General features: G+C 39.1%; 1 protein-coding gene across 1 annotated transcript in view; it reads left to right on the forward strand.

Moving 5' to 3' along the window:
* LOC108971313 (adenylate cyclase type 9) overlaps positions 1 to 19,343 on the forward strand; it is a 75,525-nt gene extending 56,182 nt beyond the window's left edge. Inside the window, exons 2-5 of the mRNA XM_018937282.1 lie at positions 7,631 to 7,908; positions 14,766 to 15,914; positions 15,973 to 16,073; positions 16,132 to 19,343. Coding sequence (XP_018792827.1) covers positions 7,631 to 7,908; positions 14,766 to 15,914; positions 15,973 to 16,073; positions 16,132 to 19,343 — 4,740 coding nt within the window. The remainder of the gene's footprint in view (positions 1 to 7,630; positions 7,909 to 14,765; positions 15,915 to 15,972; positions 16,074 to 16,131) is intronic.
* The last annotated feature ends 941 nt before the right edge of the window (positions 19,344 to 20,284 follow it).

A 20,284-nucleotide genomic window follows, 5' to 3' on the forward strand; every position in this document is an offset into this window, starting at 1 on the left:
TGTTAAAGAAATTCTGATATCACATCCATCTTAACTAAAGAAATCTATTTTAAATAACTAAATGTTTAGGTAAGTTTATTTTATTTTCATTTTATTAACAAGAAATATTTCGCTTTCGCCTCCCAAACTAGAAACTTGAAATTATTTTAAATGTACTGTGGGAAAGGAGTTAGTTAAACTTTGAAATTCGGGGGAAAATCCATTCGTCGAAATTCTCTTTGTTTCGAGGTTGATATAAGTGTCATTGATATCTGTAACAAATGCTTCATGAAAATTCTGTTACGAAGCGATCACTTTTTGCAAGAGTTCCTGATTGGTGCGTGGAAACGTAGATTAAAACATTCATTGAAATTTTTACTGAAAATGAATTTGAGAGAGGTTCGTGTATCTTATTTGTACGAAGAGAAAGAGGAGGAAAGTAATCTCCTATTCCTAATTTTATGCCTTCTCTTTCTGGTTTGCATTTTGTTCAAATTTTGTTCATTTCAATGTAAGGACATTTCGCTTCTAAGACTCTGGCTTTTTCGCACGTTTTCAACTTTTTATGGTTAAAAAGATTGTTTGAAGTGGATTACACAGTATTCTAGTTAACATGACATAGTATCATCGTTTTCTTATTAGTATCATTAGTACGCAAGTCACACTGCAAGGAAATTGTTTTCAAGTTTCAATACACTCACACTTTTCAGCTACCGACCTCTCACTTTTCGAACTTGAACGCCATCTTGATATCAATTTTTCCAATTTTTCCAGCTGACAGTATCTTGCTGTATGCTGCAGAGGCATTGCCGGTTACAATCACTATGAGAACTCTATTTTGTAATACATAACTGTTCTTTTTATAACAAGTTCAACTTTTTTCAAGCTTGTGAGTTAGAGCCAATACCGAGCCAACCTCTCGAGCTTCTTTTCTCATTCAAATTTGAACTTTGTCGGACCAAAAACTTTCAAAATCGTTGGACAAATTCATTTCTTTATAAATGCCTTCAGCTTATCAGTTTTTGATTTTTTCAACAGTGGAGGTTTGTACGAACAATATTTTTTATTTTTTTTTTTTCATCCACGGATAAGCACGAAATCACTGGAGCAGTGGAGGACCTGTTTTACCGCTGTTGAACATCGCGTGTTACTCGAAAAAATTTTAATATTTTTCTTCAGAAACTTGACTGTGTATCTTGAGTATAAATATACCTTTCAAATATTAACACAGTAGTATAGTATTTTTCTTTTCTTCTTCTTCTTGATTGGCGTARTCACCGCTTACGCGATTATAGCCGAGTTAACAACAGCGCGCCAGTCGTTTCTTCTTTCCGCTACGTGGCGCCAATTATATATTCCAAGTGAAGCCTGGCTTCCTCCTCTCCACTTGGTCCTTCTAACGGAGTGGAGGTCTTCCTCTTCCTCTGCTTTCCCCGGCGGGTACTGCGTCGAATACTTTCAGAGCTGGAGTGTTTTCGTCCATCCGGACAACATGACCTAGCCAGCGTAGCCGCTGTCTTTTAATTCGCTGAACTATGTCAATGTCATCGTATATCTCGTACAGCTCATCGTTCCATCGAATGCGATGTCTCATCCGAGGCTGCTGTTGCGTTGTCATCGGGGTGGTTTTTTTATGTGGCGGGTCCCAAACCCAGCGCACAACCCTATGCAAGGAATGTTTCGCCTTCTCACTTTAGCTCGCCTTCAAACGGATGTTCTTAGGCTACCCAGAGGATACTTGGTCAAGGACCGGAAGTCGTGAGCTGCTTGAGTCATATGTAAAAGAATCGTTTCTGGCCACGACCAAGTGATAGCCATCAGAAAACTTTCCTCACTTGCGTGAAATTCTACACATGACTCCATCCCTTTTTTTTTTTTTTACATTCCCTAAAATCGCCGTTTTAGGCTGTTCCTTTAGAGATGCCTCTTAAGTAAGTTCAATGGTAAAGTTCTCCAATGTTAACGCAACTATTCACAGCCTTCTTCGTAGTCGCTCGATTAAAAGTCAGTAATCTAATCCTCCATTGGATTTTTGGGTTTCGCATCTTTTTCTGCTGGTTCAAAGCGCTATCCATTAAACAAGCTAGTGAGAAGGTTGCGTCATCAATTCCCCTCAGATTTCTACACGAATGGCTCTCAAAAATTAAATTATGCGCGAATGTACTCAAAATTTTTATATGCTTAATTTTCGTCAGTATTTTCACGATATTAAATTCTTCACCGAAACAATTATATACTAAGCCACCGTACTCCAACCTTACTTGATCACTTGCAATGTCATAAATGCCTCTGTGGGGTCATTATCTCTGTTGTTGCTGTCTATATTCACATTTACGATTTGCAATTTGCCAGACAAATCAACGGTAAACCATGTCGTCTGCCACATAATCATTGTTTGTTGTTTCCGCTGCTATTGTTATTGTAACATTAACATTAAGAGTGAAAGCATCAGTCACAGCTGCATGGGCTGCATGGGCTGCGTGGGTCCGCGGGCTCAACTTCCAACAGTGTCTTGTTGCATGCGTGGCAGTGTCCGTTGCCGGTGTCGGGAGCACCAAACGCGAATGCTGGCCGCAATTACCGACAGTTTAACCACCATACATAAATACAGTTATATATATTTACGGCATTTTGGACTTTATTAAAGACGAGAACACCGTGGCGTCTTTGTGTTGCGCGTAGTCGCTGACATTGAGGCACTCACATTAGCGGCCGCACAGGTTTGGTGGAGAGTCGCTGTTTGTTTTCAGTTCATTGCGGTTTTGTATTGACCCAGTTTGTTGGTTTGTGGCAGGCAGTGGGTGTAGCGAAGTCAGCTGACTATATTTAGTTACGACACACTTTTCCTCCGTTGAATAGACCGAAGAGATAACCTCAAAGCAGCGCAGATTATTCCGCAATTCGTCTTGACAGTAAATTTAGTAATGGAATTACATAATTCGTGACGCTGTTGTTGCAAGTTATAACATTTTTCATGTTTATGATCTTTATAATGAGGAAGCGTAACTGACTATTTTTGATTTTTACTGAAAATGTTATTTTTTTCAAACGTTTTCAAAATGGTTCTTCAACTGGGTCTATTAAAAGACTTTAAGGGGGCATCTTCTTAAATAAAGTAGAAGAAACTACCATACCTTATGTAGAAGGGTTATTTCAATTAAGAACTAATTTTACACACTAAAAACTCGATTGTGAAGTCGATGTGGGGCAACTAAAACCCACTAACAATTGGCAACCCTCCTCAAAATTTTCCGAGACACGAACCTTTCTTGGGCTCCAGCAATTTAAGTCAAATTTGTTGCATCTAATAAATTTTTTTTAAATAAAAATGGTAAACATGTGGCAACCCTTTTCGAAAGTTGCCAAAACACAAACATTTCTCAGGCTTCGGATATTTCAATTAAATTTGTTACATTTCTATTTTTTTGTAAATTTTTCAAATTACATATTATAAACAAGTGGCAACTCTTCTCAAAATTTTCCAACACACAATTTAAGTTAAATTTTTTACATTTAATAAATTGTCAATTTATTTGTAATTAAAAAAATATACAGATGGCAACACTTCAAACATTTTCTAAGGCGCAAACCTTTCTCAGCGTCTAGCTATTTACCTTAAATTTGTTACATTTAATAAATTATCAATTTATTTTTTAATTAAAAATGGTAAACAAGTGGAAACTCTTTTCAAAATTTTCCGAGACACAACCCTTCCTCAGGCTCTAGACATATAAATTAAAATTGTTACATTTCTATTTTTTGTAAATTTTTTAAATTACATAATATAAACAAGTGGCAACTCTTCTCAAAATTTTCTAAAACATACATAAATATTTCTGGAAACATTGAAATGCATATAAAATTTATTACAGTTAAATTTTTGTTTTAATTTTTTATTAAATTAAAAATGGTAAAGAGGTGGCAACGCTTTTAAGAATTTACAACACCTACATAGTTTTTTTTTAACTCAAACAACGTAATGTTTAGTTGGTACTTTCCATTTACTTTATCAACCTTTTTTAATTTCATAAATTTCGAAAGGGTGGCAACTATTCTAATAAATTAGGTTTAGCTGAAAGCACTACAAAACTTGTCTATAGCCATGTCATGGAAACACGTTTTTCTAATGAATTTTATTGAACTAAATTGTTGCAATCTGGCAACTCTACGAGAAAATTGATTTCAAACAAAGAATAATCACTTTGATTGTAAAAGATACTTAGCAATAAGGAAAAACTTTACTATAAAGTAAGAAATTATATGGAAATTATACCGTTATATGCCACATTTGCGGTAAATCCCAACAAAAAGCACCACGGACTTTATCTACTAACGGCTCATTCACATTATCTTGCTATTTTTTTGGTGTTTCTTAAATTTTTTATTACTTCTTGCAACGCTGTGGCACTCTTGCTTTTGCCTTGAGTGGCTGGCATTAGTGTAAGTGACCTTTTCCGCTATTGATGAGTGCAAGACACTGCCATCAGCCAGTTTTGTAAGTTGCTCTTTAGCACGTGGCGTACTTGAGCGCTTCCTGCCGTGCTTCCTTCCTTACCTTTGGCGTACGAAGGCATATTAAGCAAAAAAGAGCGAAGCATGTAGCGGTCCACTTCAGAAAAATTCACTTTCATTCGTGGCAGTTTAGAAACGTCTCTATTTTATATTTTTATGAATTTCTCTCTACCTACCTTGCTCCCCTCAACGTAGGAAGAATCGTGCTGGTTGTGGCAGCAGCTTAATGGCTAAAAGCACATTGTACGCGTGTAAACACTCACACTAATGAGTGGTTGCAGTAGCATATATATATTTTGCAATGCAGGTGAATATAGGCGATTTTTTAGTTTTCCATTTCTTTTATACTTTTGCGAATTTGCTGCTGCCTTTCACCGTCTTCGGCACTTTCACTTAACTCCGTTGTCGTCGTCGCTTTTAGGACCGCCGCTTTAAGCCTTTAAAGACTTCCGAACCTTTATTGTTTGCTGGTTTTCCTGTTTATGCGCCCCCTCGACTACCGCTCTGCCATCTTGCAGCACCCTTTTGCATTTTTAATGACGGTAATTAATTTTCGTTTACAACGATGACTTGAATATTGTCCGTTATTCCATCGTGGCATGTACTTGGCACGCACTCACACTCATGCATACATATATTTAGTAATGTGTTTCTATGCGTTGCTATTGTTGTTGTTGTTTTCGCATTCCTTTGCGTTGAGTAAATTGTTGGATTAGCGCAGAAGAATTTAATTAAAATTGCAAAAGCACAATCGCATATAAATATTCCAGGTTGTGTCGTGACTGTATTTGTGTGTGTGTGTGCACTATTTATTTCGGTTGCGTTTTGTGGACTTTTTATTTTTCGAAATCATGACGACTTTGTTACTTCTTATTACACCTCGTCATCTGTCTGTCCGTCCGTTCGCCTGTCTGTCTGTACATATACGAACTTCAGTTTTAAGATATCGTTTTGAAAACGTCATTTTATCTTCAACAAGCTGCTCATTTGTCGGAACTGCCGATATGGGACCACTATAACATATAGCTGCCAAACAAACTGAACGATCGGAATCAAACTCTTGTATGGAAAACTTTCACATTAGACAAGATATATTCACGAAATTTCTCCAAAAAGTTGTTCAGAACGGATTACTATAGCATATAGCTTCCATACAAACTGAACACATAGTCACTAAAAAAATGGACCTGTGAAGCGTATATTAGCTTCGATGCAGCTGAAGTTAACGTCTTTTCTTGTTTTTAATGTAATTTATTAACAATTTTCGTAAATTATGGATATTATGCACTTTTTATTTCCGATACTTTACTGACTTTTATCGATATTTTATTGGTTTTCATTTGAATTAATATTTTTATAAAATGTATCGATAATATTATTGTTTATCGATAATTACTCGATCTTGTAACGATATGTGATCTATTTGCAATTACAGCTTGTAGACACCAGTGTTTGTGTCAAGAAAAAGAAGTGAAATAAAATTAGGGAAACAATTATTTTCCTTATATATGGTGAACTAAAGAGTTTATTGCGAGGAATTAAACATTTGCGCTCTCAAATAATAGGAAATAAAATTTTTAACGAAATTTTGGTATCTTATCTGGAATGCCTTCTTTGATTATCTTAGTTATATTCTACACTTATTTATCGAATTGTTGTTTTAACATAAGCAAGTTTTTTTAGTTTTTGATTTATGAACAATTACCGTAAATTATAGATATTATGCACATTTTATTTATCGATAATTTAAAAAATATCGATATTTTATCGATTATTATTTATTGATTTTTAACTCAAAATAAAAAAGTCGAGAAAAATAATCGAAAATATTATTTTCGTCACTTTAAAAATTAGTTCATTTACCAAAAAGGCAAAAACCCGAAATGGCAAGTAAATTTGTTAGTTATTTGAGCGTTGTTAGTTTTTTATACATTTTTGTTTAAATACTATAAAAAGCAATAAAACATATCGATAACAACTAATAAGGAAAGCTCATGATTTATACAAAATCACTAAATAAATGAAAATTAGCTCAAAATTATTAAAATATTACCGAATTTCATAAAAAACAATTTAAGATAATTCTGGTACACAAAAAAATATTTATATCGCCAAAAATCAATAAATATGCACACACATCATGTTTTAGTTTTGTGCTTTTTCCATTCGCATAATTTATTTCTTCTCAATTCATGCGACCATCCACCTTAACTCCTTTTTTGAGCTAACACTATGTACATTTTCCAAGAAAAAGCATTAAAGGAACTTGAAAAAATTCTCTGCTGTGGACATCGGTTTCTGTAGAAACAATGAAAAAACGAAAATGAAAAGCAAAAGTTGTGAGAACTCTCAAATCTTCTGCAAATTGCGCTGGCACAACAAATTTCTTGCTAACAGTTTAAGCACACTTTCCTTCTTTCTAAGATTGCTTTAAGGCAAAGGCAACGAATGAGCAGGAAAAGCTTTAAGTTTTCTTATGGGTAAAAACACCAATGTTGGAAAATTGCTCTAAAAATAGTGTAATTTCAGCGCATTGTTGCATTTCAATACCGTTGCACAAGTGTCTGCTTAGCAGCACTTCAAATTAATTGCTTGTGTTACATTCAATAACTGTTTCAGGAAGTCTTCGCTGTCGCTGCTTGTAGCCGAGACTTATCCGCACTTATGCGGCCCAATGCAGACCCACACAATTAACCGGCAGGCAAACCGTGCCCACGGTGGACGTCCATGAGAGCCTACATTCCACCCAAACTTACTTAGAAATATGATGTGCGCATACAGACACAGCTCATTCGGTAAGCCTTCGCAACCTGCCGGCGCTCGAGGATTCCTAACTTACCCAGCTCCTGGTCCGGCTGCACCACCGCTGGCCTAATTACTGTGGCATGCGGCAATTGTGCAGAATCGCACTTCCACCTCGCTGCGCAATTAAGTTTAATTAAAGTTTCGGAGCATTGTTGGCGGCGCAAGCGAATGCCACTTCACAGTGTTCCGTTTGAATTCGAATTTCCACTGCTTTCCTCTGTTGCTTTCAATTTTATGCACTTGTAAATGCCAGAACTATATTCCATTTTATTGTTTACTAAGCCTGCAACGCCAACGTACTAACTGTTCGCTCTTTCTCTCTCTCTCTTTGCAGTCACGTCGTCCTTCGGTCAGTTTCACCACCATGCCTCCCGGCGTTCTAGTCAACGACAGTCGCAGCAATTCCACCGACGATATACAAATCGCGTTAGCGCCACACATACAAACCTATCTAAGTCAAACGGGGCGACGGCATTCCTGCTGCAGCGTCATGTTGCCGGTGGCATTCGAACGCGCCTCGTCCAAATCGTGGATGGATCCCAAATTCGATTCACCCGTGCTGGAGGGCCAGTTTCAGACCAGCGTATTCCCACACGTACGCATGCGTTACAGGTGAGTCACTGCGTTATTTCGTGTGTATGCGTGAGTGCATGTGTGAGTGATTGAATGAGCGAGAGCACTCGTGTTAGTGGCATTAGAGTCGCACAGTCAAAGCGTGTGTAAGCGTTGAATTCAAAGCGATTACGCTTAAGTAAATTAAGTTTCATTTGTCAATGTGAATATTTGGAGAAATCGCTTTGAAAATGATTTTACTTTTACGAATTTAGTTAGCTTTGTAGCTCAAATGCAATCCAATTTCGATATTTGTTATTTTGCTCAAAGAATAGCAATCTTTTTGGCTTGAGTTTAAAAGCTCAATGAAATACTGGAAAAGAGGAACACGACTTTGCTAGATAATGTTTTCCACGATTGCTGAGGATTTAAGAAAATACAATAATTTTATGTATGAGATCTGGAAAAAAACCAAAAATACTCATACATATGTTAGTGAAACGAAATACGACATAGAAAATGAGAAGAAGCTTGAGCTGAGACGAGCTATCCATTTTGATCCGTTTGGAAGCAAACTAGGCGCATAGTTTTAGATATGTCTTAATCAAATAAGAACTACAAAGCATTTTTACTAATTAATTATTACTTTGTTGGCACGATCGAAGAAATGTTATATATCTCTTCCGGTACTGTAAATCGTATTGTATATTTCGTCAACTAAAATGCAAAATGTCGTAACATGACTTTTCATAAATTTACAGGCGAAGGAAAACGAATAGTAGAAACCACTTATATTGAAACAAAATCTGAGTTTTGGTTATAAAATAGTTATTTATTGGTTATATATATATTATATGTTGGTTATATTTTGGTTATATCGTGCGAATAGAACAACAACTTTGATATTCACATATATAAAGTGTATTTGCCAGATCGTAGCAAATTGTTGGATTTACAAGCTTAATTATGTCAATTTGTGCTTGGTAGACTAAAGCAAGCAACAGCAAGGCTTTCTATACTCGTTTTGAAAGCAAAAGTGTAAATTTATAAATCACGCTCATTAACTCAGCAAATTAAACTCTTTACCGTCTAAATAGTTGCAAGAAAAGTGGATGTTTTCTACACATTGCTGCCTCCATACTATTTTATGAATACCAAGCACGGGAATTTCCAGAGAACGTGGTTCGAAATATGTGTATATTTTACTGACGACCTATTTTCAGCGCGGAGACTAACTGTGAAACCGTAGTACTGACACAACTTGTTGCACAAAAAAGTTCATTAGTGGCGACACACGAGAGATTTATTGCAATTGTGTCGAAATGAACAGCAACAACACAAACTGTGCAATCAAAGCGTCCTGGAACTGTGTTTAGTTTACATAACTTTAATTACACCATTTATAACGTTCGCTGCACAAGTGCGTCAGGGCGTATACGTAATTTCAATGCTTCAGCAATGAGGAATAAGGCAACATGTCAGCACTATATAGATGCATGTGCACATGTTGTATGTCTATATAGACATCAACTTTTGCTGAACTCAAAGGACTAACATGTTTTGTTGCCGCTAATAGAAGACGATTGATTTTCTATATTTTTTCCTAAAATAAAAAAAATGTCACGTTACTTTTAAATAAAAAAAAAAGTAGTAAGGCAGAAGAAAATATGATGAATGAAAGTATAACAATTTATGGGCACTCTGTGGTCACGAGGTGGAAGGGAAATGCCTGATTAAGCTTTAAGTGTAAAAACGGTTTAGCTCGACTTCCCGAAAACTAAGTTCTTCCTAAGCTGAAAGTAATAAAAAAAATAAAATTTCTTACATAATTTCGAAATTTATGTGAAAAACTAAAATAGTCGAGTTATTGTTTTTTTTTTATTTTATTTATTTTACTTTTGCAAAAAAATTTTCTTTCACGATATTTTGGATGAATTAACCTTTTTATGTCGAAAAATGTTGGTGATTTTTTCTTCATTGAATTCCCAGATTAATGTAATATTCAATTTTTTTTTTCCCAAATAAATTTATAATTTTATCTTTTTACGTATATTTTTCTTGCTTTATCAATAGACAGGGATTAAAAATTACATTTAAATCTTTTTCGCACCAATTTCTGCTTCAGCAACTCACCCGAAAATATCCGAAAGTTAAAACATGCATATTTGGATAAACACCAGCAAACCAAACCCACGACAACCACAAGTTACAAAAGTCATATGGCATTACTCCAAACTAAGAAATGTTCATATTTAATAAGCAATAATGAAGATGAATGACCTTGCTGGTAGTCATCATCGCCAATGAGCTACCAGTGCGCAATAGAATAATGAAGCAAGTCAAGCGAGCGAGTGCGTTGTCCCCTGCATGTGGGTTCAGTAAGCCAGCGCAGTACAATGGCTGCAACAAATGGTGTTGCGAACATAAATTGTTAGTTGTTAATGCTAACAAACTGTAACTACAGCAGGTAAACTGAAATATGAGTGTGGGAATGCGACTTTTAAGCACACCACTGCGTATACGCAACATTGTATAACCAATGCGAGGTCACACATGTATTTGTCTGTCTTTCAAGCTTTTGTGAATTTTATTACATGCTCAGTGCACTTTATATATACTTAGCATGGCAACGGTGTGTGTTAAAGCACTTTTAAATTGACGCGTCAGAATTCAACGCCCTTTAAACGCCTTTCGAGTTTTACTGCCCTGGCCCTGCAAATAATATCAGTACCAGCTGTTAATATCAGTGTACGGATAGCAGTTTATTACTAAATAATACTTCGCCATGTTAGCTTGGCCACTTTGACAGTTTGCTGTTCTATTTTATGTTGCCTTTTCAGCATCAATCTCCCAGCCCCTAAAAGTGTGCTTTAATTAATGTTAACCTAGTTAAAGTTGCAACTTAAACGTCAATTAACTGTCGTCCTTCATAAACTGCGCGTGTGTGTGTGTGATACTTAATGAAATGTGGCGCTTTACAAAGTTTTTCCATTCCGTTTTGTTGCCTATTCACAAAGAAGCGTTTAATATTTATTGCCCACCTGAGCAAGCAGCGCGCAACTATTTGTATTTGTTTGTATATTGTTATGAATGTGTGTGTATGTGTTACGCGTTTGTCTTTCTTAATGTGGCCTGTGAAATATTGCGTGACGCGGCTTCATTAGTTCAAGCTAAAGTTCGTAATTATTGGGGACAAGTCAATTTTCCCTGCCGAAAAATCAAAAAAATAATTGGCTTGCGTTTCTGAAAGTGTGAAAACTCGGCTATTGATGAGCAGTTACATAATGTATTGTAAGAGTAATGAAAAAGAGCGCAACTACGAACAATTTAGTATGTAAGTATAAGCATTAGAATGGGTCGGATTTTGTCTTTAAAATCGCGTTTGCGGTAAATGTTCTAGGAATCATTCTGTAGAACTTTGCCTTTGGGACCATGGTTCTTATTCAGGTTTAGAGTAAACTGTTTTTAAGGCGAATTTAAAAAAAAAGATATATAATTGTATGACAGATATGTGATATAGTTATCCAATCTAGATCAATAGAATATCAGAATTCACCTACGTACTAAATTTCATTCGGATATCTCAAAAACTGACTAACAAATTCTTTTGATCCAGAAAAAACTTCACCTTACAAATCGCTGGCTGGAAACCAAGACCTGGAGATTATTATTATAAATGACCCTACATCTACTAAGGTGGTTCAGAAACGCGTATGAAAATTTCTCAGATGTTAGTCACACGCTACAAAAGAAAAAGTGGCAGTGTCAGTGCATCAAGTACCAATTTTTAGGTTTAATAATGAACTACAATTGTTCGGTAAACTGAAGTCCGACTCCTTGTCATTCACGTCTTAAGGGGGTATTCTAGTCTAGAAATCAAATTTTGGACTTTTATTTAAAAAAAAACACCAAAAAATATTTTTACTATTCATTTTTTATGGTGTCTTTATTGATAACTTACTACAGAAAAAAATTTTTCCAAAAAAATACTAAACATGAAAATAATTAGAGGGGGGGTTCAAGTAAATCGGTTGTATAGAACTTGAGATAACGCCGGTACCGTGTGGAAAAAAGTAATTTCGAGAAAAACGGGTTGAAAAAAGTGAGTCAAATTGCACGCAGTCTATGTCATTTATTAATGTGCTAGGTACTGCGTTCTTATATGTTCTTAAGGGTCTAAACTTTAAATATTATATGAAAAAAAATCGAATTTTTCAAAATTCTTGAGTAGAATACCCCCTTAAAGTTCACTAATCTTAATGAAATTTGTAGATGATACCTTTTACAGTAACTTTTAAGACAAATCAAGAGGTGAAACTATAAAAAGTATCCAATACAATGTAAAATATATTTTGTATAATTCCATCAAACCAATGTAAACCAAATTTATTTGGCAATTCTTATTAATTGTCTTTGGGAGGTGGTGTCGTTAATGTAATTGTCTATTTCATCAGCAGACAGTAATAAATCGTGCGAATACTTAAACGTACGCCTAATGAAGGTGCGTAAAATTTGCGTTAACTGTATATATGCCACACGTGGCGTGCCTGTACGTGCATTCATTTGCTTGTAAAAACATTGCTCGGCATGCGGTCCAATCACAGCTGTCATGACACATTGACGCATTGTACAATTATTGTAACAACAATGGGTCATGCAAAGCGAATCTCTCGCACACCCCACCCTAACGCACGTAAAAGAAAATTATTCTCGATAAATCTGGACGGCCAATAAAATTAGACGCTCAGCACGACAACCAAATTCGCATTCCAACTTCTTTGGTGGGCAATTTGGCAGGTCGTTCGCATTTGAATTGCTTCCATTTGACGCTTGCTTCCGGTGCCGCTAATGCCGACTGATTTGTTTAGTTTTCGGACAAGAGATATGTGTATTGTTTAGTGTTGGTGGTTCAACATGTCCGTTCTACATCCATCACCCACTCCCCCTCTAATCAAATTTGGCTTTACGTTCGTGTGTATATATTTACTTGGCTCTGTGGGCGTAGGTGAGCAGTCCGATACTGCGAATGTAACGTTATTTTTACGATAATCGGTGGTAAAGGCAATTAGTAAAATGGCAATGTGTGGCCATGAAATGGTGTGTCAAGACTAATTGTAGCAGGCATTGAAAGCCAGGACATTTTAAAGTTGCAGCTGAAGTTAATCATGCTTAAGGTTTTGCTCACTTTAAATCACTTTAAAGAGAATGTCATTCGTTTTTCCATAAAGTGAAAATACTTTATAATAAGGAAATTATGGATAGGTCAAGGTTTCCAAAAAACTTTTCCGCAAGCAAAATTTCTCTTAATGAGAGGATACATTAGAATACAAAAGAAGATTTCTTCAAATCCTTCCATCAAAATTTTCGCTTAAAACTTTCCCTCGATATCAGAGAACTAGAATTGAAGCCGCTCGACCTTCCCAAGGTCGCTCTGCCCTATGGGTTCTGGAAAGTTTCCAAGAAGTTCCGACGTTTTCGAGTCAAATATTGCTCAGCGAAGAGGCCCATTTGCGGCTCAATCAAAATGCCGCACTTGGAAAGAGGAGCAACCTGGACAGATTCAAGATATTGCGCCAAGAAAAACTAACGGTTTGGTGTGGTTTGTGAACGGTGGAATCATCGTTCCATGCTTCCTCAAAAATGATGCCGGTGAAAACGTGACCATCAATGGTGACCGTTATCGCGTCATGACAACGTGATCTCGGCGACATTCGGCTTCAACAAGATGACCTCACCTCTCACACATCACATCAGTCAATGGATTTATTGAGAGAACAATCCGGTGAGCAGATAATTTCACGTTTAGGGCCAGTCGATTGACCACCAAGATCACGTGATATCACACCGTTAAAGATTTTCCTGTGGGGATATGTAATTCCGCTTCGACTCAGGCCTTGAAACAAAATATCATGCGTGTCATTCGCCAGTTACCAGTCGAAATTCTCGAACGAGTTATCGAAAATTGGACTCAATGGATGGATCATCTGAGACGTAGCAGCGGCCAACATTTAAAAGAGATAATCTCCTTTATAACCAGCACATTTGCCGAGTTGAGGAGGAAGTAATGGAGTCTATCATATTCATTACACTTTCTTTAAATAAATATTTTAAACGTTTGAAAAACTTTTTCATTCATTGCCTCTTAAGTATTTCCTACTAAGCCACAACTAAACTCAAGCCCAGCCCATCACAGCATTTATTTGCACTTCGACGTGCACATCGAAGTATGTTCGTGTGCCGCATGTTCTTCTGCCAAAGTGTGGGCACATTTACTGCATGCCTCGCATCCGTTCAAATTAACTTTAATTATGTGACACGAAATTGTCATTAAGTCTGGAATAACTGCGATGCCAAATTGACACAAACATTCGCACCTCAATTGACTCGGATGTCCTCTCTTAACAAATACACAGCAGTTATACTAAGTACTCTCGGCAAGCTGAAAAGAGGGCGACTCCTACTTCTCATGGAGGGTATTTGTCTGTCGACTGTCGCATTTGCGAAATAATTCGACTTTGTGACATTGCCGGCAATCGGCATAGTCATTTGGACAACTGAAGCAACACATTTACGAGTATATCTCTGTGGGTAGTCAAGCACATACAACTAGTTTACGAACCTCTACTATGCAGATAGTATTCCGCTCCGGCAACAAAAATGTTGGCAATGCAATACAGAACTATGCGACTTAATTACTCGTAAATATGTATGAGCGCACAATTATGAGGGCAAATTGAGGAGCTTTCACCTAAAATGTAAAAGATTTAATCGAGATGTGCTCAAGACTTAGCAAACTCTCAGCACTTTGTATAATGCATGTATTATGAAAACCTGAAACTTGTATCGTGTATTTATTTGTAGAGAAACATTTTATTTGTACACCTATTAATCCCTTCTCTTTCTCACTCCTTTTGCAGATTTGCGCTCTCCTACATTTTGATCTGCTCACTTTCGTGGTTCCTGTACTTCCTGATTGATGGCGGCTCGGAGCATTATTGGCGCCCGATTTCGAGCGCCTTCTCAATGCTTACACTCATCACGATCACCGCCTTGTGCTTCACGCACTGGGACATGTACCGCGCCTACCGAAGATTGACTTCCGCTCTAACAGCCATTGTGCTGTGCGCCTTCTCCTTGGCCTTCCTCATCTGCACTGGTCGCGCCTTCAGTCCGCTCGGTCACTTCTCCATATGCGTATCGATCGTGCTCCTTATATATACAGCACTTCCGATGCAGCTGTGGCTGAGCGCCTTCATCGCAGTCATCTACTCAGTGCTCTTCGAAGTTGCCTCACACAAGGTGGTGGGCAATAGCGCCACACATGGCACCGCCACCGAGTGTAATAATAAAATTATGTTGCTACGCATTCTGCTGCACATCTGCGTTCACCTGGTGGGCGTGCATGTGCTGGTGATGAATGTGGTGCGCATGCGCGGTATGTTCATGAAAATCGGACAGAATTTGCTGGTACGCCGCCAACTCGAGATGGAGAAGCAACTTAAGGAGAAAATGATACATTCGGTGATGCCACCAAAAGTGGCCAATATGCTGTTGAACGAGGGTGGCGCCAGCGGCATTGATACCAAAGATGGTTTAGTCGATCCAGATTCTCACTATGTGCGACCACGCACATCCAACGACCTGAAATCACTGTTTCGTCCATTCCACATGCATAGCATGGACAACGTGAGCATATTGTTTGCGGACATTGTGGGCTTTACGAAAATGTCCTCCACCAAGACGGCCGAACAGCTGGTGGAGATACTCAATGACCTGTTCGAACGTTTCGACGATCTCTGCACACTAAATGGCTGCGAGAAAATCTCCACCCTGGGTGACTGCTACTATTGTGTATCTGGTTGCCCGGAACCACGTGCCGATCATGCGATCTGCTGCGTCGAGATGGGCCTTGGCATGATTGATGCGATGCGTTGCTTCGATGCTCAGCGGCATGAGGGTGTTAAAATGCGTGTCGGTGTCCATACTGGTACCGTATTGTGCGGTATTGTCGGCACACGACGCGTAAAATTCGACGTTTGGAGCAACGACGTATCCTTAGCCAACAAGTAAGTGTTTATAGACAAAATCCAATCAAACATAAATTAAGCCCTGATTTCATTACAGAATGGAGTCCTCTGGTAAGCCAGAGCAAGTGCACATCTCTGAGGAAACATCCAACTTTCTAGGTGATGCTTACCTATTGGAGGAGGGCGAAGAAGTTTTCGGTAAATTCAACATGATTATTTGTCAGACTTTCAATAGTTTTAAATTTCCATGTTTCAGGTCATCGCACATACTTTGTAGTTGGTCGCCGAAAAGATGTATCGCGCGCCAACAGTCTGAGCCCTAGCATACCCGCCAACTACGACGGCAGCCACTTACAACTGCCCGGCATACCTGGACAACCAACACCGCTCTCGCAGAGCGCCACAAATATTTCGGTTATCCATCCAAATGTACCGCCAGCCTCTCCAGTGGGACAACTTTCTTCCTCACTCAATCCCTCGCCAGTGCTTTCGATGAGACCCCGACTCACCTCGCTCAGTATGAAACTGCGAAAGAAGTCCCAAAGTCGTGAACGTGACATCGAACGAGGCATTGTACATCCTGATGGCATGGGTGTAGCACCAGTTGTTGTGGTGCGTGAAAGACCAAAGATTATTATAACCACCAAAAGTCTACCCGGCAGTTTGGACTCCTCTGATGAGCCCGACAAAGTGGAAGAGGGTTGTTGTAATGGACTTAACGGCAGCAATCACACCGCTCAGAAGAGTAATAACACAGAGGAAAGTGGGCGAACAAAACTTAAATTGAAGGTGTGTAAAGTGCCGCGATTCTTTAAGAAAATCGAAGATATTGTCAAGCATACAGACAAATCATCAAACACTGATGTGGCTATTAATATACCCAACTCCAAGGCCACTCCAGTAAATACTGACGAAGCCGTCGCATTCATTGAACCAAACGGTTACCATCAACTTCCAGTTGTGATTGAATCAACCAAACTACCAGTTTTAGGTCATACACTGGAAATACCACCACAGAAGCCCGTACTACACCATGCCGCCACCTCGACCGGCATCTCACACAACTACGTGCGTTCTCCTGACGGTAGTTGCTGCTCTCCTGGTCAATACTCCATGTTCGACGACATCATTGATATTCGCTCCTACATAAGTCAGTCGCGCAGCGATATCTCACCTTTCGGCCGTTCCGGTAGCTATCGTTCGCAGTGTGGTCGCAGTGGCAAGTCAGAAATATCTCCTCTACCACGACCACGTGCTTCCACGCTCACTTCGACTACGGCCGAGAAAAGCAACGATGTACCCGCTGCTCAACCATTAATCGCCGGCGGTGCATCATTCCCGTATGCACCCACTACGACAGCCAATCATCAACCTCCGAACTCACGCAATTCAAGCATATGGCCAGACGGCCTTAGTATATGCCCATCCGCTACTTCGCGCAAGGATTCCGGCATCAAAAGCAACTCACGTCGCTCTTCGATACAACAACAAATTTATGCACTCAACCAATCCGCCATTAGCCAACACCGCGTCTCTGGTTATTTCACCAGTTCGACATCAAGCATTTCGAACATAGGCGTGGTCACAACCTTACCACACGTGGCAATTCCACCGATACCACAGCCAATACCGCAAGTAGCCGATCCATTAGCAGCCTGTCTACAGCAGCTCCGCAAACAATCTGATCTTCAATTGATACGCTGCGTACGCGATAACGCAAAGTCTCAGCGAAGCTACCTTGTCAAGCCGCCGCTCAAACGTTTCAGTTTGTACTTCAAATCACGGCAAATGGAACGAGATTTCCGCTCCAAAGCACATCGTTTTGGCAATGAGAACGAAACCGAAGGTCCACCCACTTTGGCCACACCCCGCTATAATACGTATATCGACATTTTTGTCGGCCTTGCAGTGTACCTGTGCATTTCGATCTCGCTGTTTCTTATGACGCCCAACACCGTTACGCCCAGCTTTCGTCTGTGGGTCTCACTCTTCACAGTCTTCACCGCTATACAAATATTTGCGCTGTTCCTCTTCACGCGACAAATGTGCCGGCGCCACAACTCACAGGCGCGTACGAAAGTCAACGACACGGACTCTTGTGCCGACCGCATATTTGAAGCTATCTCCAGTTGGTACCCCTGGCATATCTGTCTGGCCATATTGATGGCGATGCCGGTAATACTAATCATAGCCAACTTCCTTTTGCTCGATCTCAATCTGCTTGAAGCTTTCGAGTACCATTATGGCTTTTTAATATTCGTATGCATCGTGCATTTCTGCAACTTCACACAGCTGAACTGTTGGATGCGCAACACGTTGGCACTAATGGCGGCTATGTGCTTTGTTGGCATTGCGGTAAGTCAGCTGACAGTTTATTCAAATCGCACGGACGCAGCGGAGGCGGCTGCAATCGCACAAAATGCAACACGCTTGCCATATCCCGGCACGGAGGGTGGAAATTACCTCATCGAAGAGATCAAGTGGTTCCAGGATTATCACGTGGAAATTTATCTAGACCTGCTGCTCATACTGGTACTGGTTGGATTTTTGAACCGCGAGTTCGAGATCGGCTACAGGCTAACCTTCTACGGTAACGCCGTGGCCAATCAAGACAAGATACGCGTACAGAACATGAAAAATCAAGCGGACATGTTGCTACACAACATTATACCCAAACACGTCGCCGAACATCTGAAGAACACCGCAAAATACTCAGAAAACCACCACAATGTAGCGATCATATTCGCCTCAATAGTGAACTTTAATGAAATGTACGACGAAAGTTATCTCGGCGGCAAGGAATACCTGCGTGTGCTGAACGAGTTGATAGGCGACTTCGATGAGTTACTCTCGCGACCCGAATTCCATTGTGTGGAGAAGATCAAAACAATCGGTTCGACATTTATGGCAGCTAGCGGACTCGACCCGTCTCACCGCGGCGAGAAGCATGAACACATCTACGCTTTAATGGAATTCGCCATTGCAATGCAAGAGGTTGTGGACGCATTCAACAAGGATCTGCTTGAATTCAACTTAATTCTACGTATCGGCATGAACATCGGGGATGTGACAGCCGGTGTCATCGGCACGAGCAAACTTCATTACGACATCTGGGGCGATGCAGTTAACGTAGCATCACGCATGGACTCCACGGGCGTGCCGAATCGTATACAGATTGGCAAGGACTGCCTGCCCTTCCTGGCCGACAAGTACGAATTTGAGCCACGTGGCAGCGTGTATGTTAAAGGCAAAGATCACATGGAGGTATACTTATATACGATACGTAAGGGCGAGTGGGAGGAAGGCAAAGAGAAAAAGGAGGCTATGGAAAAGGCAGAAAACACAGTAGCACCAGCAGAAACAAGAGGAGAAACACCAGCGGAACCAAACGGTGTTGTGAAAGCAGAAAACGGTGACGTAGTTAAGGAAGACATGGATGTGCTCTCAACGAACAAGGAAGGAACTTAAAAACCTATACAACGCAGTGAGCTGTGAATGGTAAAAAATATATATTGTTGAAAATGAAGTGCTGTGATGACGAATGACTAACTGGCGTTGCAACGCTCCATGGTCAGGAGGAACGTTTAGAGGCTTAGAGTATTAGGTTGGCATAACTGGAGGTACATGAGAGGCATTTGGAAAATTATCAATGTAAACTTATGTTCGTTTATGCTGAAGTAATGCGTGTGACCGCTGAAGTGGACGTCGCACATGGCTCCGAGGCCTTACGAAACTAAACGGGTATCAAGAATGGCAAGGTTTCAAAAATTGCATTTATAGCGGGAGTTTAATTAGAAAAAATAAGAAAATACCATGTTACTTGGAAATTCGATTAGGCAACTAAATTGTGATATTGCAGTTAATGCTGGGTGCAGACTAAACGGAAAATCTGTCGTTGACCGAATTGGCAAAATTGAGTGCAAAAATATTTAGAGTAAATTGTTATATAACACTAGCACATATGTGGCAAGTAGTTTTAGGTTTTGTTGGAGAGTGTGGAAAGTTGCTGAGAGAAGTTATGTACTTGATTAAATACAAATTGTTATGTAAAGAAATATGTTAACAGGCATGTATACAAACTATCATAGCCTAAAAGCTGTTATCACACGAAATTTATGCATACATACAGTTATCAATGTGGCTTTCAATGTCTTAGCGATACCTTTAATACAAACCGTTAAATGAGCAAAGATGGAGGAAAGGCATTTTGAAAAAACAACACAAGTTTTTAATATTATATAACATAAATACATAAGAACTCATTATGTAATAGGTGAACCTATGCAAAATGTAAAAAAGTATGCCGAGCATATTTTTTTACCAAACTTACTTTTCTAAATTGTTTAAAATGTTTGTTAAATTTAATCTTTTAACATTATTTCTTTTCAATTTTAGTTTATCTTTATTGC

Source organism: Bactrocera latifrons, unplaced genomic scaffold (assembly GCF_001853355.1).
Source record: "Bactrocera latifrons isolate USDA-ARS-PBARC rearing strain unplaced genomic scaffold, ASM185335v1 scaffold_34, whole genome shotgun sequence".
Lineage (NCBI taxonomy): Eukaryota > Metazoa > Arthropoda > Insecta > Diptera > Tephritidae > Bactrocera > Bactrocera latifrons.